Source organism: Rhinoderma darwinii, chromosome 5 (assembly GCF_050947455.1).
Source record: "Rhinoderma darwinii isolate aRhiDar2 chromosome 5, aRhiDar2.hap1, whole genome shotgun sequence".
NCBI lineage: Eukaryota > Metazoa > Chordata > Amphibia > Anura > Rhinodermatidae > Rhinoderma > Rhinoderma darwinii.
In genome coordinates this window covers 76,254,299-76,278,180 of record NC_134691.1, presented here as the reverse complement: position 1 = coordinate 76,278,180, position 23,882 = coordinate 76,254,299, and the positions used below count along the sequence as shown (strand labels likewise).

Here is a 23,882-nt window from a genome sequence, read left to right as displayed (position 1 = left end):
CATACGTCATCCATAGGCGCCCACGTAAAACAAAAAGCCCATTGGATGGAATAGTTTACGGACATACACCAGCGAGGAGCAAGGCCAAAACAACATTCTTTTGGCCTTCAGCAGGCTACTAGAGCTCAATGGGTACGTTTAGCGAGTTTGTTGGAAGTTTTCTTGACATACATGCTAAGCGTAGGACCAAAGTGTAATGCGAACAGAGCCTTACCTAGGTGACCAGTTCCTATTAAGTGTATAGGAATTAAATCTATCACACCTGTATAGTAAGCTGGACCTCTCGCATTTCTTATAGTGGTGGTATACAAGCTTTTGTGATAGTTCTACTAACTAGGAAAGTGATTGCAAAAAATACATATCAGTGACTCATGGGTATGCTTAAAATAAAAATAAAGGGATCTTGTCATTAAAAAAAACCAGAAATTGTTATTTTTATTTATTTCGATAATGCTGATGGAACGTACTCCACACAGTAAAACTCTGTCTCTCTTAGTTAACCAACTCCTCACATTACTGGTTATGTATAACAGTCCCAGCTTATTTTTCACTTGGCTCTATATTCACAAATGGAAAATAGCATATTCCACTTAAATATCCGGCTTCTGGTTACACTAGAGTAATGTTTTTGGAGTGTAAACATACATGAAATTTCAACACCATGTGTGTAAAGGATTTGCCAGACACAGCTTCTGTGTCCACGCCCGTGGGCAATCAGTCTGCACCTGCTCCTATGTCTGTGAGACTGACTCCATCTTCCACCACTCAGGATGGCAGGCTTAGGAGTGGGAGAGCCTATCACAGCCTGGCCAGACGGAGCTAGTTCCCGCCCACTGTCTATTTATACCTGCCTTTCCTGTCTCTCCTTTGCCTGTGATTCTTCTATGCTTGTTTCCTGGCTTGCTGCTACTGCTTGTACTACTCATCCTCTGCTTGTTATTGACCTTTGCTTTCTGACCACTCTCCTGCTCAGCGTTTTGTACCTCGCTCTCTCCTGGTTTGACTCGGCTCGTTCACTACTCTTGTTGCTCACGGTGTCTCCGTGGGCAGCTGCCCAGTTTCCCTAGCTTCTGTGTACCCTTGTCTGTTTTGTCTGTCTTGCACTTACTGAGCGTAGGGACCGTCGCCCAGTTGTACCCCGTCGCTTAGGAAGGGTTGTTGCAAGTAGGCAGGGACTGAGTGGCGGGTAGATTAGGGCTCACCTGTCTGTCTCCCTACCCTGTCATTACATAATCACAGGCCATATACCTAGTCTACCCTGGTCCCTGACACTTCTATAGACTCCCTTGAGACCCTGGCTCAGCAAATGCAGGGCCTCTCCCTACAGGTCCAGGCCCTGGCTCAGAGGGACAATCTGCGTGATGCTTCCCTGGTAGTGCCCCCCACCTCACCTCTTGAACCCCACCTCAAGTTGCCTGACCGGTTCTCAGGGGACCGGAAGACTTTTTTCTCCTTTCGGGAGAGTTGTACGCTCTATTTTCGCATAAAGCCCCACTCCTCAGGTTCTGAGAGCCAGCGGGTGCGTATAATTATGTCCCGGCTCCAGGACGGGCCCCAAGAATGGGCCTTCTCCTTGGCTCCTGATGCCCCTGAACTTTCCTCCGTTGATCTTTTCTTTTCTGCTCTCGGGCTCATTTATGACGAGACTGACAAGACTGCCTTTGCCGAGAGTCAGCTGGTGACCTTACGTCAGGGTAAGAGACCTGTAGAGGAGTATTGTTCTGACTTTAGGAAGTGGTGTGTAGCTGCTCGGTGGAATGACCCTGCCTTGAGGTGCCAGTTTAGATTGGGTCTGTCGAACGCCCTGAGAGACCTGCTAGTTAGCTATCCCTCTGCTGACTCCCTAGATCAGTTTATGGCTTTAGCGGTATGACTTGACCGACGTCTCAGGGAACGACGACTCGAACGTTTTTGTGCTTTCTCCTCTGACTCCATGATGGCTCCCCAGGTTTCGTTGCTTCATTCTTCCACGGAAAACTCGGATGAACCTATGCAACTCGGGGCCTCCGTGTCCCCCCCCAACAACGTAGAGAGTTCCGCAGGAAGAATGGTCTCTGCTTCTACTGTGGGGATGACAAGCATCAAGTGAACAACTGTCCTGGGCGTAAGAATAAGCAGCCGGAAGAACTTCCGCCCCTAAGTGATCATCGGGGAGGTCACTTGGGCGCACAGGTATTTCCCGTAAAGATGAAACCTAATAAAATCTTGCTTACCTTTCAGGTCTCTTTTGGTGGTAGGTCTGCTACCGGCAGTGCCTTCGTGGATTCAGGGTCTTCTGCTAATATTATGTCTGTGGAATTTGGTATGTCTCTAGCTATGCCATTGATTGATTTGCCTAAACCTGTCCCGGTAGTGGGTATCGACTCCACTCCTCTTGCTAATGGTTATTTTACACAGCATACCCCTGTTTTTGAACTATTTGTTGGCTCCATGCATTTGGAGCAGTGCTCTGTACTGGTGATGCAGGGATTATCGTCCGATTTGGTTTTAGGTCTTCCCTGGTTGCAGTTGCATAGTCCCACGTTTAACTGGAATAGTGGGGATCTTACCAAATGGGGTAATGAATGCATGACGTCATGTTTTTCTGTTAATTCTATTTCTCTCCCTGAGTTTGTTCAGGACTTCGCTGATGTTTTCTCTAAAGAGGCCTCCGAAGTGTTACCTCCTCATAGAGAATACGATTGCGCAATCGATTTGGTACCAGGAGCTAAGCTCCCTAAGGGTAGGATATTCAATCTCTCTTGTCCCGAACGTGAAGCCATGAGAGAGTATATCCAGGAATGCCTGGCCAAGGGTTACATTCGCCCCTCTACTTCTCCGGTAGGTGCTGGCTTCTTCTTCGTAGGGAAGAAGGATGGTGGTCTTAGGCCGTGCATCGACTACCGGAACTTGAATAAGGTCACTGTAAGACACCAGTGCCCCCTTCCTTTGATTCGTGATCTCTTCAATCAGGTTCAGGGGGCCCAATGGTTCTCTAAGTTTGATCTACGGGTGGGGGGGCTTATAACCTTATCCGCATCAAAGAGGGGGATGAGTGGAAGACTGCGTTTAACACGCCCGAAGGTCATTTCGAATACCTCGTCATGCCCTTTGGGTTGTGTAATGCTCCCGCGGTCTTCCAGAATTTCATAAATGAGATTTTAAGAGACTATCTGGGGGTATTTCTTGTAGTGTACCTTGATGACATACTTGTGTTTTCCAAGGACTGGTCCTCCCACATTGAGCATGTCAGGAAGGTGCTCCAGGTCCTTCGGGAAAACAAACTATTTGCTAAGACCGAAAAATGTGTGTTTGGGGTGCAAGAGATACAATTTTTGGGTCAAATCCTCACTCCTCATGAATTCCGCATGGACCCGCCAAGGTCCAGGCTGTGGCGGAATGGGGCCAACCTGCCTCCCTGAAGGCGTTACAGTGCTTCCCGGGTTTTCGCTAATTATTACAGGAGATTTATTGCTAACTTCTCGGTCATCGTTAAGCCTCTTACGGATCTCACTCGCAAAGGTGCTGATCTCCTCCACTGGCCTCCTGAGGCTGTCCAGGCTTTTGAGGTCCTTAAGAAGTGCTTTATCTCGGCCCCAGTGCTGGTTCAGCACAACCAAATGGAGCCATTCATCGTGGAGGTTGACGCCTCCGAGGTGGGAGTGGGTGCTGTCTTGTCCCAGGGTACCAGATCACTCACCCATCTCCGTCCCTGTGCCTACTTCTCCAGGAAGTTTTCGCCCACTGAGAGTAACTATGATATTGGCAACCGCAAACTCTTAGCCATTAAATGGGCATTTGAAGAGTGGCGGCACTTCCTGGAGGGGGCTAGGCACCAGGTAACGGTACTTACCGACCACAAGAATCTGGTTTTCTTAGAATCTGCCGGAGGCTAAACCCGAGACAAGCTCGATGGCCGTTATTTTTTACCAGATTCAACTTTTTGGTCACCTATAGGGCTGGGTCTAAAAATATTAACGCTGATGCACTGTCGCGTAGCTTTATGGCCAGCCCTCCTTCGGAGGAGGATCCTGCTTGTGTTTTGCCTCCAGGTATAATCATTTCCTCTATTGATTCTGATTTAGTCTCCGAAATTGCGGCTGATCAAGGTTCAGCTCCGGGGAACCTTCCTGAGAACAAGCTGTTTGTTCCCCTGCAACTCCGGCTAAGGGTACTTAGGGAAAATCATGACTCTGCACTATCTGGCCATCCAGGCATCCTGGGTACCAAGCACCTCATTGCCAGAAACTACTGGTGGCCTGGGTTGCTTAAAGACGTTAAGGCCTTTGTCTCCGCTTGTGAGGTTTGTGCTAGGTCCAAGACTCCCAGGTCCCGACCAGCGGGCTTACTATGTTCTTTGCCCATTCCCCAGAGACCTTGGACCCATATCTCCATGGATTTTATCACCGATTTGCCTCCATCTCAAGGCAAGTCGGTGGTGTGGGTTGTAGTAGACCGCTTCAGTAAGATGTGCCACTTTGTGCCCCTCAAAAAACTACCCAATGCTAAGACGTTAGCTACCTTGTTTGTCAAACACATCCTGCGTCTCCATGGGGTTCCTGTCAATATTGTTTCTGACAGAGGGGTACAATTTGTTTCATTGTTTTGGAGCATTCTGTAAAAAGTTGGAGATTGATCTGTCCTTCTCCTCAGCTTTCCATCCTGAAACGAATGGCCAAACGGAGAGAGGATTAATCAGTCTCTAGAACAATATTTAAGGAGTTTTATCTCTGACTGTCAACATGATTGGGTCTCATTCATTCCCCTCGCTGAATTTTCCCTTAATAACCGGGTCAGTAACTAGTCAGGGGTCTCCCCCTTTTTCTGTAATTTTGGGTTTAATCCACGGTTCTCCTCCGTTTCACCTGGTAGTTCCAACAATCCCGAGGTAGATGTCGTTCATCAGGAACTGTGCACAGTCTGGGCCCAGGTTCAGAAGAACCTAGAGGCGTCCCAGAGCATAGAAAAGACTCAGGCAGGTAGAAGACGTTCTGCTAACCCCTTGTTTGTGGTGGGGGATCTGGTGTTGCTATCTTCTAAAAATGTGCGCCTTAAAGTCCCGTCTAAGAAGTTTGCTCCCCGGTTTATAGGGCCGTACAAGGTCATTGAAGTCCTTAACCCTGTCTCCTTCCGACTGGAGTTGCCCCCGTCTTTTTGAGTGCACGACGTCTTTCATGCCTCCCTCCTTAAACGCTGCTCCCCGTCCTTGGCTCCCTCGAGGAAACCTCCGGTCCATGTTCTCACCCCTGAGGGGGTAGAATTCGAGGTGGCCAAGATTGTGGACAGAAGGATGGTCCAAGGCTCCCTCCAGTACCTGGTCCATTGGAGAGGATACGGGCCTGAGGAGAGGACTTGGGTACCCGCCCGGGATGTTCACGCTGGGGTATTGCTCAGGAGGTTCCACCTTGGTTTCCCCAATAAACCAGGTCCACCTAGAAAGGGTCCGGTGGCCCCTCATAAAAGGGGGGTACTGTAAAGGATTTGCCAGACACAGCTTCTGTGTCAACGCCCGTGGGCAATCAGTCTGCACCTGCTCCTATATCTGTGAGACTGACTCCATCTTCCACCACTCAGGATGGCAGGCTTAGGAGTGGGAGAGCCTATCACAGCCTGGCCAGACGGAGCTAGTTCCCGCCCACTGTCTATTTATACCTGCCTTTCCTGTCCCTCCTTTGCCTGTGATTCTTCTATGCTTGTTTCCTGGCTTGCTGCTACTGCTTGTACTACTCATCCTCTGCTTGTTATTGACCTTTGCTTTCTGACCACTCTTCTGCTCAGCGTTTTGTACCTCGCTCTCTCCTGGTTTGACTCGGCTCGTTCACTACTCTTGTTGCTCACGGTGTCTCCGTGGGCAGCTGCCCCGTTTCCCTAGCTTCTGTGTACCTTTGTCTGTCTTGCACTTACTGAGCGTAGGGACCGTCGCCCAGTTGTACCCCGCCGCTTAGGACGGGTCGTTGCAAGTAGGCAGGGACTGAGTGGTGGGTAGATTAGGGTTCACCTGTCTGTCTCCCTACCCTGTCATTACAATGTGGTTATGTATACGGGCCAGAAAGTGTTTAGAGAGAAGGCCTTCATTATGCATTCCAAATGGCCGTGGTTAGGACAATGTTTATTTTGAAGGGCAGAGCAAGGTTAGTAATGTGGTTAATACACAAAATTAAGGAACAGTAAAAGTATGTAACTTCCTGTACCAACCTGTGATGGAGAAAATGGAAGTGCTTTGACTGGAGTACATTTAAGCACACCATTGTTAGAATCAAACATTTCATTCCCCTTCAAGCCAGGAGATGGCCTGATTCGAAGTTTTTTCTTCCTCAGTATAGTAGGAGGTGTGCTAAACTTAGACATAATGGGGGAAACAAATGGCACTTTATTTTCCACATTAGTAGAATCCACATCAAGTAGCTCCAAACTGCAGCTTAATGAACAATCCCAGGAACCTTCTTGCTGGACTGGAATATGCTTTACTGGGTTCATTTTGGCAGGAGTGATCTCAATAGAAGCTTCAAAACTTGTAACATCACTCCAGGTAGGATGGTCCTATTTAGACAACAGTTATTGAATTATATTTACCTCCATATAAAGGCTATGTAATGTACTAGAGTCACAGTCAGATACCCCCAGTTACAAAGTTTAACAGATCAATGACATAGTAAACGCGTGCGGTTTATCCAAAAGAAGGCAAAACTTTCAACTAGGAAATGTCCCAATTTAACCGGACTTCCATACATGGTAGCCAAACTGGGAATTGAATCTTAGATCTGAATCAATAATCTATTAACACAAATTCAATGAGTGGGTTTCCCACTAACCATATACATTTTTACAGGATAGGTGCAAAATACTTGTTTAATGGGGCCCCACCAATCACCCCAGTCTCCCATTCCTTGGGACTGCAGTTCTCCCGTACTTGTGATTGTGGTGGTCTCAGCGATCTAACATTTTGTACTTATCCTGCAGATCGGTAATAAGTGATGTTTGTGTGAATCCACTTTAAACCTGTCACCTCTTCCTGACATGTCTGTCTATTTTAGTAAATAATTGTATTCCCCATAAAAAAAAAACTATTCTGGAGCATCTTTTGTTAGAACTGTACGATGGCTTGTTCCTTTGTTATTTCTCCTAGGAATTTATGAATAAATTGACAACTGGGTGTTACCAGTTGGGGGTGTGTCCCTACATAGACTGACACTGTCCAATCAGTGCTGACAGAGTGATAAGGTGTATGGACACGCCCATTGAACAATAGAATGGTCACACCCAGTTTTTCATTTATTCATACATTTCTAGGCGGATTAACAGAGGAATGGCATAACGCAAAGTTCTAAGACAATGTCCCTGAATTGTTATTTCATGGGGAGAGGGGACAGGTCCTCTTTAATTCGTAGGATTTTTTATACACTATTATCAAATTTAGTACAGGAACACCTAGACATAAGCATTGTTTGTTAGGAGTATATTATTGACATATATGAGAACCTAATCCATAAAATAAAGAAATTGAATGTGTTTTCTAAAGTAAAATAGTATTATGGTAAAAAGTATAGTTAAATAGTTAAAGTATACACTTTAAATAGGAGACTAGAAAAAAGGGTCTCCAACATTTTTAGAAATATTTGATTAATACCACAGATCGATGGGCAACCCATTGTCAACATGGTAATGGTTAACATATTCCAAAGATTAAAAATAAACAGAGCCGCAGTACTCACAACTTGAATATGGTCAAATGGTTCCCCAAATTCTGGGATGGCACCAAGAGAGGGTATTACAGCTTTGGTTTCCTCAGACAATAAATTCCTTGGAGAGTTCATCTGGCCAGTCATGTTCTTGGAGTCATCCATACTGTAGAATTCGCTGGTCTGTTCCTCTAGACTGTTTAGTGTATTAGACATGCTGTCATCCACAATAATAGTTTCAGACCAACTCGACAAACTCCCAGTCTGAAATAGACATAGGTGTGGATGAAAAGATGAAACAGAGTACTTATGTCAAGAACATCTAGGATGGGTTATTAATGCAATCATGCTCGTTTTTGAAATAATTGCAATAAAATCTCATATTTTAGAGGGTCGTCTGACACATTTAAGCTAAAAGGGGTCGTGTTGCATTAAAGGTCACTGATCTGATTTTCCATGACTTTTGTATTTAGAAATATAGTCACGATTACCCCAGCACTCACAAGAAAATATATTGCAAGTTGAATAGATTTATTTTTTCACATAGTCGTATATCATATATTATTTCATTATATCGTTTTTATATGCATACTTAGTATTCATATAAAAACATTGATTACATATGAAATAATATATGATATATGACTTTGTGAAAAAATAAATCTATTCAACTTGCAATATATTTTCTTGTGAGTGCTGGGGTAATCGTGACTATAGACATTGGGACTTCAGCCCAACCCCATTGCACCACACCATCAACATAGGTGTGCATCCCATATAGATTTTTTTCTACTTTTGTATTTAGATAAAAGCAGGTATAACCTGGCACTGCTCCGTTACCTGCGCCATATTCTGTAACGGGTCTGCACCTTGTTAGCGCATATAGAACGCACTAATCTGTAAATTCTAACGGGCATAGTCAGGAGCTCAATACTAGTCTTAGTAATTCTCACCAAATAGGTGAACAGTTTATACCTAAAAGGTACATACAATTACATGGAGCACATTCGAATTGTTGAATGACCTCTTACTGCTCTATGTAAAAAATATAACCTGCAGAATATATGCTGACTTTAGGAATTGCTTGCAGAACCTGAAGCAAAATTGTACACCTGGAAAACGGTTTTCCTAATAACGATTTTTTTAAACAAGTTAAAATATTTGATCCTTCAGGGCTTGCTACATATTTTGTAAGAATTAAATGAAGCAAAGAAGCGCCAAATACTTAGGAAGCGACTTTAAACAGTTTAATACAAAGCAGCAGACAATGCAACAAACCGTAAGCACGTTTTCTATCAACTATTTTTATATCTTTATTCACTCTAAATATTATACATAGGACCTGACCACTTAGAGAAAACCAAAGCTGATTTTTCCAGGCAGTAATTTTCTGCCTTAAAAAAAAAAATCTTGTGTGTGAACAGGGCCAAAGGGGTATTCTGGCCAAAAACATTTATAACCTATCCAGTGGATAGAGCTGTGCTCATGATGTGTTTATGGAGCAGAAATATGCAAGCTCGACTGCCACTCCATTTACTGTAAATTCCTCCTTTTGCCTGGAATACCCCTTTAAATAAGCTGGTATATTTTCATTTCTTGCGGTGTGCTTTTCTAAACTAGACATGTTGATGTCCAATACAGTTTGGCTTTTTAAAGTAAATAGGTCATGGATGTACTTCTATATGTATACTGTAGAAAAACCCTGTATATAGTGATTGCTCATCTGTTAATTATTACAAGGTGCACCTCTGGACTGACCTAAAATATCCATACTATACCATACAAGACCAATGTCATAGTTCTGCCATCAATTGTAAGGAAAATGAGAATACACACAACATGCAATAGTGAGAGCAGCATAGAAAAAGAGTCGGACGGCCTTCTTACAGATGGCACTCTTTTTCTTCTGACTTCATTCTCAGCTGACATAAGCAGCAATTCAAGTTCCTTTATCCGTTTTTCCTTATCAGGGTCATCCACATCAACAAAGGGCCGCTGAGAGGCATGTAAAAGAACCAGAGAAGAGGGGAAACAACAGTCAAGGAGACAGACAGAGGAGCATCCACACAGTAGTAGTTTAGGAAAGTGCAGCACAATGAAGGTGATCAGTAAGTAAAAGCCGTCCTACGATGCACTATAATATGTGATAAAGTATAAACAGATCTGTATGTATATAAAGCATTTATATCCCAGCGCACATACCATCAGACTGCAAGGTGCTATCCAAACAGGCATATGACCTCAAAGCCTACAGCACATGTACTTTTTTCTATTCTGAAAGTATTTAAAGCGAATCTGTCAGCATATTATAAGAGAAGCATATTACAGCTACAGGTACGTGCGCTGCTGAATAGCCGAAACAGCACAAACCTTTTTAGTTTGGCTAATAGAAGTGCTGAAACAATACAGAATTACATATCCATGGCAGCCACGTTGTTTGTCACACAGCTAAGAAACAACTGAATAAAATTACTTAAAGAGACTCTGTCACCAGATTATAAGTGTCCTATCTCCTACATAATGTGATCAGCGCTGTAATGTAGATTACAACAGTGGTTTTTATTTTGATAAACGATCATTTTTGAGCAAGTTATGAACAATTTTAGATTTTTGCAAATTAGTTTCTTAATAGACAACTGGGCATTTTTTACCTTTTTACCAACTGGGCGTTGTGGAGAGAAGTGTATGACGCTGACCAATCAGCGTCATACACTTCTCTTTGTTCCAGCCCATTGTTACAGTGTGATTGTGCAGTGAAAGAACAATGAGAAGTGTATGACGCCGATTGGTCACTGATTGGTCACCGTCATACACTCCTCTGTACAACGCACAGTTGTCTATTAAGAAACTAATTAGCATAAATCTAAAATTGCTCAGAACTTGCTCAAAAATGATTGTTTTTCAAAATAAAAAACCACTGTTATCTACATTACAGCGTCGATCAGATTATGTAGGCATTTAAATTCTGGTGAAGGGACATTTACGGCATATTCACAAGATATGCCGTAAATGTCAGATAGATGCGGGTCTCACCTCTAGGACCCGCACAGATCTCTAGGATGGGGCCCCCTAACCCCCGTTCTACCTTTCAGTGTTCCTGCTGCCACTTGTGATTTCCAACCATGTAAGTAGGAAACAGCGTAGTTTGCTGAGCTACACTGTTTTTGTAACTCCCATAGAAGTGAATGGAAGTTACAGAAACCGGGTAGCTTGGTCGGAAAACAGAAAGGTAGAACGGGGTTTTAGGGGGCCCTGTCCTAGAGATAGGGTTCTAGAGGTGGGACCCACGTCTATCTGACATTTATGGCATATTCTGTGGATATGCCATAAATGTCCCTGATGGAAAACCCCTTTAAGCAAGAAGGGCTAGACCAGGACTTTACTAGTGATGTTTGGGTAGAATTATTATTAGAGGTAAGTAGATGTCTATCCCTACTTAATAAGAACATGCATCCTGTAAACAGGCTTTATAAGATTACTGGTCCTGTCTAGTCTGTATATGCTTATGTAGGAATTTTGTACAGTAAACTTTACCTGAATAAAAGCATAAGTGTTCTGAGCATTTTCAATGCGGCTGTTGTCAGAAGACATATAATGGTATCCTGGAATCTGAGGACCGAGAACAAACAAAGCATTTAACTTGACGAGAGGTACAAAGAGACATTGACAAACCATATGTATTATACCTCACTGACTAATATAAAGCTATTCATTCAGTACATGATGTTAAAAACAGCAATTTGGCATTGAAAATATTTTACAAGTATTGGAACTTTCTTACCCCAATTTGTTTCACTTCTCCCAGTAACGGTTTAGAAAACTTAACCAGGTGATAATCATGACATAAGCCTGACCCCGGGACCTTACTTATCAGCACATGGGATGGCAGAATCTGCTCACATGTGCCACCCTTATTGCCCTATGCTATATATAATACCTTTGCCGCTATAAAAAAAACAACAAAAAAACTATATGTCTCCAGGACTACACGAAATAGATAAAATAAACTGAGCACCAAGTGTGTTCTAATTTGCTAACACCGTCTCAGTTATAATGGTCTCTCAAGCACTAAACTTTGGCCTAGGTGGTGCAAACGGAGGTGGGGATATGGGATGCACCCGTCCATATATTAGCAATACATATAGTTCCCTATAGATATATCCCTGGTCCATGGAATAGACGTAAGTAAACATTAATCCTTCCATCGCGCAGCTAAAGTCCCTGGAAGTGGAGCTCAGTTATCAAGTTGTGATAGAGACTATATTAGAAAATAAGGCCCCATCTCCCCATAATTTCAACTATATTTATCCAGCCTTTTAAGTGGCGTAACAATATAGGATTGCATATAGGATTTTCTTCTATTAATAGCAATGCAGAGATACAGGAGGACATTTAACCGTTATAAAAAATAGTAAGAGGTCATAGTAGCTTTAAATTTTGAAGAAGAAAGCAAACCTCTCTCAGTTTCTATGGACCATGCCATGTTTTTGAGAAACTTTTTTACCCTCTTTGTATTTTTTAGCTATTTTTTTTTTGCCCAATTTCCTTACTATTCTCATGCTGGACACTTCACCATCTGGTTTTCTTATAGAACATTTCTCAAGCTCTCCAGCCAATCACTTGTAACTGACCCTTATACTCAGTGATTTACAATAAAACTATAGTATGTTACAAACTGGGCCTCTGTTACATTACTCAAACTCTGCCAAGTCATTATACGGAGCTTTTTTTTTTTTTTTTACATAAGGATCTGTGGATTAGAAGAAAAAAGATGAAGACTGAGTACTGAAATACTCTTAAAAACAAGTTAAAGAAAAGGAAACAATGAAGAACAGATGGAGTGTGAACAAGAATGGGGAAAGTCATGTCAAAGAGAACAAAAGAATTTTAAATGAGAAGTGGGTGGTCAACAAAACAGTAGAGACATGGGGAAGAATAATCATGAAATACACATATATTCATCTAGGGAGAGAACGTGTCAGGTTAAGACCATTTCGAACATTTTGAGAGGGTTGGTAAAGTAAAGTATAGAAAAATAGTATATTGGAGTAAAGGGAACACAAATGGGCCAGAGGCAAACCGTCCCTAGAGACAGTAGCGTAGAAAGGCAGAGCAGCTGAACAAAATGGGCGATTCTTCCTAGATGACAGTGACGGATGCATGTATGAAGTAGTGGTGCAGAATGCCATATGGAGAGAGTAGCCCAGGGTGGAGGTCAACTACAAGGAGCATGCCAAAAGAAAGGATAGGAGTGGCCTGAGGAGACAAGTAATGAAGGCATCATCCATGATTCACGAAGAATGAGGGACATCACTGATTCTTGGTGAATAGAGTTCAGCTCTAAATAGATACCTCCATGGTTGGGACGCTAAAGGTGCACTTTTAGAGGGATAAGGTAAATCTATGGAGAAAGAGAGGACATTTACTTGAGACTGGACGGGCATATAGTACATGTTCTGTGCCTGCAATTGAGCAAGTGCAGCACAAGCTTTATGATGGTGTTTTGCAGATTGTTCCTTTTCATTTAAATCCTGCAAATATCCCTCCTGTTCCACTTTTCGTTTCATAGTTGAATTCCAATGATTCTTTATGGAATTATCAGTCCTAGAAAAAAAAAATTGCAGAATCATAGAAATTTCATTATGTATGTCAACACACACACACACACACACACACACACACACACTATACAATTAGAAGAAAAAGTAAGCAAAGACTTTAGAATTAACTGGATTTCTGAATGGATTTCAAATAAAATATGGTCTGATTGTTCTCTAAGTCATAATTATAGACAAACATAATGTAACTAAACTAATAACACAAAACAGTTGTCTTATTAAGAACATTAAGTAAAAATCCACAGTACAGAGAGAATAATAATTACACTGACTAGTAATTTGATTGTCCAGAACCCATGACAGCACCGAGAGAGGATCCGCCTCTAAGGGCAGGAAACCTACAGATAAAAAGGTGGAGCCTCTCCTCACGCTTTATTTTTTTTGCTGAAACACGTGAATCAGAGCAGAACACCCACAACCAAGATGTAAAAATACGTAAAAAGGAGGAGAAAAAGGGGGTGCTACCATGAGTGATGGAAAATCAAATTACCGTGAGTGTAATTATCATTTTTCCCCTCACCCATGACAGCACCGAGAGAGAGTAACATAGGCATTGTACCCTTTAGGGAGGGACCACCGCTTGCAGCACCTTTCTACCAAACGCAAGATTAGAAAAGGAACCGATTTTCAACTGATCGTGCTTAAAGACAGTAAATGAGGAGGACCAGTTAGCCGCTTTACAGATCTGCTCAACCAAGGCATTCACTCTTTCTGCCCAGGATGAGGGCTTGGGAAAGAGTTTTTAATCCTACTGGTGGAGTCTGACCTGCTGAAGTGTAGGCTAGAACAATAGTGATTTTGATGAACCTAGCTAGGGAACTTTTGGTGGCTGTACTATCCTTATTAGGACCCTGAAACTAGACAGACAGGGAATCTGACTTCCTCCATGTTGAGGTGGATTATTTATACTTAAGATGACATCTCCTAACATCTAGGCAATGGAATTAAATTTCCCTTTGAGATTTTAAAGAATGGGGTAGGGGGTCCACAAAATGAGGGAAGAATAATCTCCTAATACCAGTGGAATTTAGAGGATGCTTTAGGTAGAAATGCCATGCCTGGTTTAATAACCATCCTGTCTTCTAATACCGCCATAAAAGGCGGGTTAACAGAAAGGGTATGCAATTCATTGACTGACTCTTCTGGCAGATGTTAGGGCAATCAGAAGAATGGTCTAGAGTCTGGATTTTAATGGGGATTCTACTCAAAAGAAGGCTTGATTAAGGCATTCAGCACTAAAATAAGATCCCAAGGATAGATTCTAGACAATTGGCATGGACCTATAGGAAGCCTTTACAAACCTTCTCATCCAGGGATGGTAAGCCAACCTAAAGTTAAACTACACCCCTAAGGCAGAAATCTGGACTTTTAAGGTGTAGTGAATAGCCCTTTCTCCAAGCCCCTCTGAAGAAATTCTATAATCTGGTTTAAAAGGGACTAAGTTAATAAAGCTCTAGACTCTAGAAATTTAAAAATGTTCTTCATGTTCTTGCATAAATGCTCGTAGTCACCCTCTTTCTACTCTTCAATAAGGTTAAAATTACCTCTTGAGAGAACCCTTTGTTGCTTAGAAATTTCCGCTCAAATTCCATGCAGTCAGATGGTGGTTGGAAACTTGGGTATGCACAACTGGTCCCTGGAAGAGGAGATCCGGAATTTCCAGAAGTACCCAGTCATCTGTGACTGACATTACCCTTAGCCAGGTAAACCAGCCTCTTGGCCAAATGAGAGAAATTAGAAATCGCCCTCTCCTTGTCTTCCCAAATTTTCTTCAACTCTCTTGGTATTAATGACATAGGTGAAAAGGCATAAGCCAGACTGAAGTTCCATCTATGAAGAAAGGTATCCACTCCAAATGGGAAATGTCTGGGATTCAGGGAGGAAAAAAATAAATAAATAAAAAAAAGCGTCCATCTTCCTGTTGGTTTCAAATAGGTCACTCTCTGATCTGCCCCACAAGGCCACAGTCTTCTGGAAGACAGATTGGTTGAGGATCCAGTCCCCCTGACTTATCGGATGTTGACTCAAAGTCTGCCCTGTTCTGTACTCCTTTGCTATCAAGGGCTGAAAGTGAAAGAAAATTATATTCTGCCAACTTCAAGATTTTTCCCGATTCCACCAAGAAGCTTTTGATCTCATTTTCCCCTGGAGATTGACATATGAGACTGCTATTATATTGTCGGACAGGATTTTTACAATTTTCGGAAGAGCCTCTGTCAGTGCTAGTCTGATAGCGGCACCCTCTTTTAGATTTGATGAGCCTGATTGGAGAGAGCCCTTCCATCAGCCCTACAATCTTTGGTATTCCATATGAACCCCCCAACTTGAAGGATTGGCATCGGTAGTAATTACCCTGGGAATGAGACCTTCCAGGGAACTCCCTGGGCCAAATTTTCCCCATGCTTCCACCAAAAGGGGGACTAAAAAACGCTGTCTGAAATCAAGAACGAACGTTCTTGTCCCATTTAATCTGGATCTCCCACTAAACAATCCTGGAAAAGACTCTGGGACAATATTACTGCTGGGATACAGGCCATCAAGGTTCCAAGAAGGGACATTGCCTGTCTTAGAGAAACAAGGATTTTGCATTAGGTCAGAGACTCGATCGAGGACATTTTTTGATCTTTTCTGGTAAATAGCACCTTTTGTGTATGATATTCTTGGATCCCCAGAAAGACCAGATTTTTTTTAAATTGGTGTTAGTCTTGATTTTTTAAAATTTATAATACATTCTAGGCCTGAAAGGATAGAGGATACCAGACTCACGTGATAAGCGCAGGTCTTCTGTGTTTTTCCTACAATTAGAAAATCGTCCAAATATGGAACAAAAGGAATGCCCCTCTCCCTGAAGTGAGTCGACATTTCTCCTACATTTTTTGTGAACACTTGAGGAGCCATAGAATTTCCAAAATGGAAGAGCCTAAAACTGGAGAGGATACAGCACCCCTTAAACCTTTACAGCCACCCTCAAAAATCTTTGATGATCTTAATGGATAGGGATGTGATAGTAAGCGTCACGTAAGTCGATAATCACATAAAACAGTGAAGGTACAGAAGATTTACCATAGATCTTATAGTCTCCATCTTAAATCTCTTGTATTTTAGAAACTGGTTGAAGGGTTTAAATATATTATCGTCCCGAAGGAGGAGTCTGTTCTTTAAAAAAAAAAAAAAAAAGAAGAAGATCAAGGAGGGGAATAAAACTCCCTTCCTTCTTCTCCCTCCAAGACTGAGATTAAGGGTATGTTCACACACAGTGACCAAAAACATCTGAAAATACAGAGCTGTTTTCAGGCGAAAACAGCTCCTGATTTTCAGATGTTTTTGTAGAAACTCGCGTTTTTCGCGGCATATTTTACAGACTTTATTGGAGCTGTTTTTCAATGGGGTCAATGTAAAACGGCTCCAAAAACGTCCCAAGAAGGGACATGCACTTCTTTTTCGCAGGCGTCTTTTTACGCGCCGTATTTTGACAGCGACGCGTAAAACTACACCACGTGGGAACACCGTAAAACCCATTGCAAGAAATGGGCAGATGTTTGTAGACGTATTAGGGACGTTTCTTCAGGTGTAAATCGAGGCGTAAAATGCCTGAATCACGTCTGAAAACACTGCGTGTGAACATACCATTATACTTGTTTTTCTAATAAATCTAATAATTATGAATTCAGGGCAGATTGCCCCTTTGCAGAATGGTTTTGTTATCTGAAACCTTTCTGGAGGAAGAAAATTAAAATTCCAGTTTCAACACCTTAGCTATTTTTGTCCAGAATCTATTTGCTTTTTGAAATAGCTGACTAAGTTGGCAGAAACAATATTAACCTTCCGCCAAGTGCATCATTGATGGTTGACTCTTTTACTGTCAAAGGAGGAGTTGTCAAAAAAAAAAATACAAAAAAAAAAAAAATCACCTCTCCCTCTACTCCTGGGAAAACTTCTATCTCCCTTCCCTGACTGATTTGTACTGCCTAAACCTTCTTCAGAGACAAAAGGGTTTTTTAAACTTGGCAAAGAAGGCAGTTGGGAACCCCTTTTTGTATTTGCGGCCTTCTCTAAAATATTGTCTAAGATAGGGCCAAACAGAAATTCCTCTTGACAAGGGATAGCAAAAAGCTTAGATTTAGAAGGCAAGTAACGGCCACAGTTTTTCAACCATAAAGCTATACAAGCTGAATTAGAGAGGTAAGTGGTACAAATGATTGATTTGAATGGCCAGAATCTGGTCTCTTGAGCATTTAATTTTAAGCAGAGATTCCAGCTAATCAAGCCGAATAACAAGGGCCCTAGCAGTGCAGGTAGACTCAATGTTGGGTTTAAAGATGGCTGCTTTTTAAGAAACACTCTGCTTTTTGCCTAACAGATCTTTAAACAGTCCCATGTTAATCGAAAAGGTATGAACGTCTTTCTGGAAACTTTCTGGAAATTGCCACATCAATTTTAGGGGCTCTATCCCAATTGCAATTTTTGTCTGTTTTTTCCACTCCTTTTTAATAAAAGGCAAAACATTTACATGTACTGGAAAACATCTCTTCTTACTCCCCTGAAAACCTTATAACATGACAACATGCACAGATCTATGTTAGCATCAGCAACAACCATGGCCGCGGACCATCGGGATTACTCACCTATCGACGGCCGCAGCCACGGTCTGGTGAGCGCTGGCCCGCATCTCCTCCCCAGGGGACGCCAGCGCTCACTTCTGAACCACTCTGCTGTATCCCGAAGAGTGCTCGCGCCCGGCCTTTAAGGGCCAGCTCGCACATGCAAAACATTAGTAATAAGTCCAAAGATCACCCTGGACTGTAAGAAGGGCCCTGCCCATTTGCTCATTGCCTGAGCGTTGTTAGTATTCCCATGTTAGTCTTGCAAATGGTCCCTTATAGTTATCCTGTTCACATTGTTACCTGTGCTCTGCTACTTGTACCTTGTATCCCATGCTATTTGTTCCTGTGCCTGGAGTCTGTTGGAGTCGTGTTGTGCTGCCGGTTCCGCCTGCTGTGTTACAACACGTCTGGTGCCTGCTGTCAAGGTCCCATCTGTGCCTAGCCATTGCTACTGTCTGAAGCACTACAGGTACCGTTGTGCTTGGACTATTTATATATTGACTTTGTACTCTGTTGGCCAGCTGCTATCCCGCTACGGCGGTACGGCCCAGTGGGTCCACTTACCCACAGATTGTGACAGAATCTTTAATTTTCATAGAGGAGATGGAGATGTAGGAGGAGGAATCACCATATAATTCTCCACTTTCAAATACATATTATCTTGCTCTTCTGAGCTATATACTAGGTCAGGGCAACCTCACCGTTCCTGGAGGACGTACTTAGGCATTCCTAGAAAGGTTCTTCCCCTTCAGGGAGCTTATGATTTCTGACTAAATCATGGACTTGATATCTTTAAATAAGGAAAAGAAACGCTTCAGAAATAGTTTATTCAATACAGATTTTACATAATCTCTTCTCGCACGATAATGAAAGTTTTAGTTTGCATAATGCACATTCTTTATTTTTAGACAATTCCTTCCTAGAAAAGATACATTAAGAACAATAAGTAAAACTATACTTCGAATGTACTCCCCACCACCTGTATGCAGCGGAAACCATCGTGTCCAGGGTTGGAAAGGGAATTAGCAGGGTCTGCTTTAGATGAAGAGTCTTCCATTCTTTTTAAATCACTGCAACAGCTGCCACTGTCTCAATAGCGACACCATTTTGCCAGAAGGAGGCTGTTTTTTAATTCTGCCACGGTTTTCCAGAACGCCCACTACCGCTGGAAGTACACCAGTGTCCCACAGCTGACCCAGTCTGACCGAGCGCTCTGCCTTTCAATCAGAAGCAAGCACCCGGTGATGACATAGAATATGTTCACCGCGTGCGCCTGATGTCGCTGATCCTCCGGTCCCGCTCCTGCTGCAGCACTAAAAGAAAAAAAGAGCCACACCCGACCAATTTCCCCTGGAAGATATTAGGACAAGAATTCCCTGGAAGGCACCCACTTTCCAGGTACCAAAATCAAAAAAGTTTCATTCACTCTGGCACACAATGGTTTGTAGGTCTCCTCCAAGGACAGGAAATCACTGAGGCGTGAGGAGAGACTCCATCTTTTTATCTGTAGCTTTCCTGTCCTTGGAGATAGATCCTCTCTTGGTGTGGTCATGGGTGAAGAGAAAAAAAGTAAGTAAGTGAACCTCTGTGTTAATGACGAATTGGCAAAAGGTGTTTCAATTAAAGGGGTATTCCCAGAATCGACAATTATCACCTATCCACAGGCTAGGTAATAACAGTCTGATCGCTTGGGGGCCTCCATCACTGAGACCACCACCAATCATGAAAACAGGGGTCCCAAACCCCCAGATCTTCCGTACTGCATCCCCCCCACCCCGCAGGGAGGTCGACTGAAGCGGTGGTCGAGCACGTTCCTCCTGCTCCATCCAATGTCTATGGGATTGACGCAAACAGTCGAGCGATGTACCCTGCGGTTTCCTTCATTCCCTTTGGCATTGATGGGAGCGGCAGCGGGCATGCTCAACTGCTGCTCCATTCAATATCATCCTCACTGCAATAGAGTAGTGAGGAGAAACATCGGGTTCAGGACACACATTCTCACAAACAGTGGGGCCCCCAACGATCAGACAATTATCCTTTGTAGGTGATCATTTTTGATTCTGGTGCAACCCCTTCCCGACATCCGCCATATAAATACGGTGGAGGTCGGGTGGGGGGGGCAGTGTAAAACAGGCTCACGGGCTGAGTCCGCTCCATAGAATAAGTGTGTCGGCTGTATGAAACATCCAAATTGCAGTGTAACGAGTGGGTTCCCGCTCATTTAACCCCTTAGATGCCATGATCATAGTGACCGGGGCATCTCAGCCATTAGAATGAGGAGGCGGCCACCTCTGATGTGCCATCGGTCCCCTGCGACACGTTTGCAGGGTGCCGATGGTAGTCATGACACCCTGGGGGCCTAATGAAGGCCCTCAGGTCTGCCATCATTGTACACCTATTATACCCTACATCTTTGTTCAACTATATATTGCAGAATATAGTGTAAGGGATCCAATGATCGCTGGTTTAAGTCCCCTAGGGAGACAAGTACAAGTTTTTTTTCATATATATTACACTATAACATTTAACCCACACTGTGAACCCTGTAAATAAAATTAAAAAAAGAAGAGAAAATCTGTTTTTTGGTCACTTCATTTCCCACAAACAATGGAATAAAAAGTGATCAAAAATTCTCATGTATCCCAAAATAGTACCAATAAAAACTACAGCTTGTCCCACAAAAAATATGCCCTCATACTCCTCAATCGACGGAAAAATAAAAGAGTTATTGCTTTTGGAAGGTGGGGAGGAGAAAACGAAAATCAAAATCTGAAAATTGGCTGTCGAGGGAAGGGGTTAAGGATAAAAGGTTGGAAGTGTTGGTTTCACAGGTCCTTTACCCATTAAATAAAAAGGCACAAAGCCTGGTTACTAACAAATCTATTCTCCTCAAGAAAGATTGGTTAGCGTGAACCATACTTCGAGGCAAACTACTTTCCAAAGACCTTGTAGCGCCCATGGCCGCGGGCCAACGGGTTTACTCACCTCCCGACGCCATGGATCTGTGAGCGCTGGCCTCAGTCTCCCTCCTAGGAGATGCCAGCGCTCACTTCCGCTCCGTTCGGCTGGATCCCGTAGGGTGCGCGCGCACGCTCGCGCCCGGCCTTAAAGGGCCAGCGCGCGCAATTAGGAAATAGTCATCACCATCAACTGCCACGATTTCCTGGTCTATAAGAAGGCCCCTGGCCTTCTAATCCTTGCCTGAGCGTTGTTAGTCTTTATCAGTCTGTCTCGCAAATGGTTCCGTAGTGTCTCCCGTTCCAGCTGTTACCCGTGCCCTGTTACCGTTCCTGTATTCCGTGTTGTTCCTGTGCCTACCCGCGTTCAAGTGCCATCTGCCACGTCAAGTGTCATCGGATACTGCCCGCCACGTCTGGTGCCACTTGCCGCACCTGCCTCCATCCGTGCTGAAGCCACAGCCACCGCCCGGACTATTTCAGGTACCCAAGCATACTGTCTGCCATTTACTTCTGCTTAGACTGTGACCTGGTCAGCTGCCTCCCCGCTACGGCGGAGCGGCCTAGTGGGTCCACATACCCTGTGCCCGTGACAGTACGCTCAGGCCATGGAACCCGCTGGCCAGCCCAAGACCCCAGTACAGAAGATTCAGACAGAGATGCAGGACCTCCGGACACGTCAGGATCAACTCCTTGAGGCGGTGAATTCTATCCTGGTCCGCCTGGATCTACTCGCTGTTCCACCCCCGGTTCTTCCCCCTGAAGCGGTTGCCGTGCCACTGCCTGTTGCTCCCCCTGTTTGCTCCGGATCCTCAGTTCCTCTGCCTCTTCCTCCTCGCTATGACGGTGACCCCAGAGCATGTAGAGGATTTCTCAACCAATGCACAGTGCATTTTAGGCTACGGCCTCATCTCTACCCCTCCGAGGAGGCCAAAGTGGCATTTATTATCTCCCTCCTCGCTGGCAAGGCCCTCGCGTGGGCAAACCCAATTTTGGGGCAACAAGGACCTGTATCCGCGGACCTAGCCTTGTTCCTGCAGTCCTTTCGTGCCGTGTTCGAGGAGCCGGGTCGAACATCCTCTGCCGCAGCCACTCTGCTGACCCTCAAGCAAGAGGGCTCCACAGTAGGGGAGTATGCTATCTCCTTCGGTACCTTAGCAGCCGAGCTGGCATGGAACAATGAGGCACTGGTGGCGACCTTCTGGCAGGGACTGTCCTCTCACATCAAGGACGAACTGGCAGCCCGCGACCTTCCTTCTACCCTGGATGCCCTCATCCTTTTAGCCACCCGGGTTGACATGAGAATCCGGGAGCGCTCTCAAGAGGTTCGTCAGGAGAGCCGGGCCCACAGACCAGTACCCTCTGCCCAGAGACCACTATTGTCCACTCCTAGTGCGCTACCTGAGGAACCCATGCAGGTAGACAGAGTCCGGTTATCTGAACAGGAGAAGCAGCGCAGACGCTCCTCTGGACTTTGTATGTATTGTGGCCTCAAGGGTCATTTTGTGCGCCAATGCTCACAGAAACCGGGAAACTCCAGTACCTAGGGTTGATTGGAGAGGCAACTCTAGGTGGAACGTCTCCAAACGTTAAAACCTCTTCCAAAGTGTCGATACCTGTGGCCATCGTCACCGGACAGGCATCACATCCTTCCTCCGCCTACCTTGACTCTGGAGCGGCTGCTAATTTTATCCACCAGGATCTAGTGGACCGGTTTCAACTACCCACAGTCCGTCTGGAGAGACCCCTGGCAGTTGCTTCTGTGAATGGTCTACCGTTGCCTGATCCGATCATGCTCATCACTGAGCCGTTGACACTACGGGTCGGAGCTCTTCACTCGGAACAGATCTCCTTACTGGTACTACCCAAGGCTATCAATCCTATCCTGCTGGGTCTGCCATGGCTCCGTCTACACGCCCCGACACTCGACTGGAGTTCTGGAGAAGTTCTTCAATGGGGTTCCAGATTCCATAGCCATTGCCTGTCACAAGTCCGTCCTGTTGTGCCTCCTCTGCCTCAGTCACTCTCCGATCTACCTTCTCAGTATGCCAGTTTTGCGGATGTCTTTTGTAAACGAGAGGCTGAGACGTTGCCTCCACATCGGAATTACGACTGTCCCATTGAACTGGTTCCCAATGCTTCTCTTCCCCGTGGACGAGTATATCCTCTCTCCTTGCCAGAGACTTTATCGATGTCAGCCTATATCAAGGAGAACTTGGAGAGGGGTTTTATTCGAAAATCTTCCTCCCCGGCCGGGGCAGGATTCTTCTTCGTTAAAAAGAGGGATGGATCTCTCCGACCCTGCATTGATTACCGCGGTCTCAATCAGATCACGGTCAAGAACAAGTACCCGTTGCCACTCATTTCCGAGCTGTTTGATCGCATACGAGGAGCCAAAATTTTTTCCAAGCTAGATCTGCGGGGGGCCTATAATCTAATCCGGATTTGCCGGGGTGACGAATGGAAGACGGCATTTAACACCCGCGAAGGGCACTACGAATACCTAGTGATGCCCTTCGGACTGTGTAACACTCCCGCAGTATTTCAGGAGTTCGTTAATGACATCTTCCGAGATCTCCTCTATACGTGTGTTGTAGTTTAATCTCGATGAGATTCTAATTTTCTCCCCAGATCTGATGACCCATCAGAGGCATGTTCGACAAGTTCTTCTGCGACTAAGATAGAATCGCTTGTATGCCAAGTTAGAGAAAGGCACCTTTGAAAAGAGGTCTTTGCCCTTCCTGGGCTAGGTCATCTCGGATCAAGGCCTTAAGATGGACCCTGAGAAGCTAAAGTCTGTCCTGGAATGGCCACGTCCTCAAGGCCTAAGGGCCATACAGCGGTTACTGGGTTTCGCCAACTTCTACCGCCAGTTTATTCCGAACTTTTCTTCTCTGATGGCCCCCATCTCTACCCTTACCAAGAAGGGTGTGAACGCCAAGGTGTGGACTCCAGAGGCAGAGTCCGCATTCATTAGTCTCAAGAAAGCCTTCACCTCAGCTTCAATCCTCCATCACCCTAACGTATCTCGGCAGTTTTCACTGG

At 44.3% G+C, this 23,882-nt stretch overlaps 1 protein-coding gene across 4 annotated transcripts in view; it reads right to left on the bottom strand.

The window, feature by feature from the left end:
- Nucleotides 1-23,882, bottom strand: part of MYBL1 (MYB proto-oncogene like 1) — a 61,273-nt gene that overhangs the window by 11,606 nt on the left and 25,785 nt on the right. For 2 of the 4 annotated variants that reach the window (XR_012847628.1, XM_075826170.1), the window contains exons 6-10: nucleotides 13,085-13,262; nucleotides 11,193-11,267; nucleotides 9,546-9,653; nucleotides 7,692-7,922; nucleotides 6,175-6,519 (exon numbers count right to left, since the gene is read on the bottom strand). Coding sequence is in view for 3 of the 4 variants with exons in the window: in XM_075826170.1 (XP_075682285.1) it covers nucleotides 6,175-6,519; nucleotides 7,692-7,922; nucleotides 9,546-9,653; nucleotides 11,193-11,267; nucleotides 13,085-13,262 (937 nt within the window). In the remaining variant the exon portion in view is untranslated. The remainder of the gene's footprint in view (nucleotides 1-6,174; nucleotides 6,520-7,691; nucleotides 7,923-9,545; nucleotides 9,654-11,192; nucleotides 11,268-13,084; nucleotides 13,263-23,882) is intronic. The other 2 variants (XM_075826172.1, XM_075826171.1) reach the window with 2 other exon arrangements.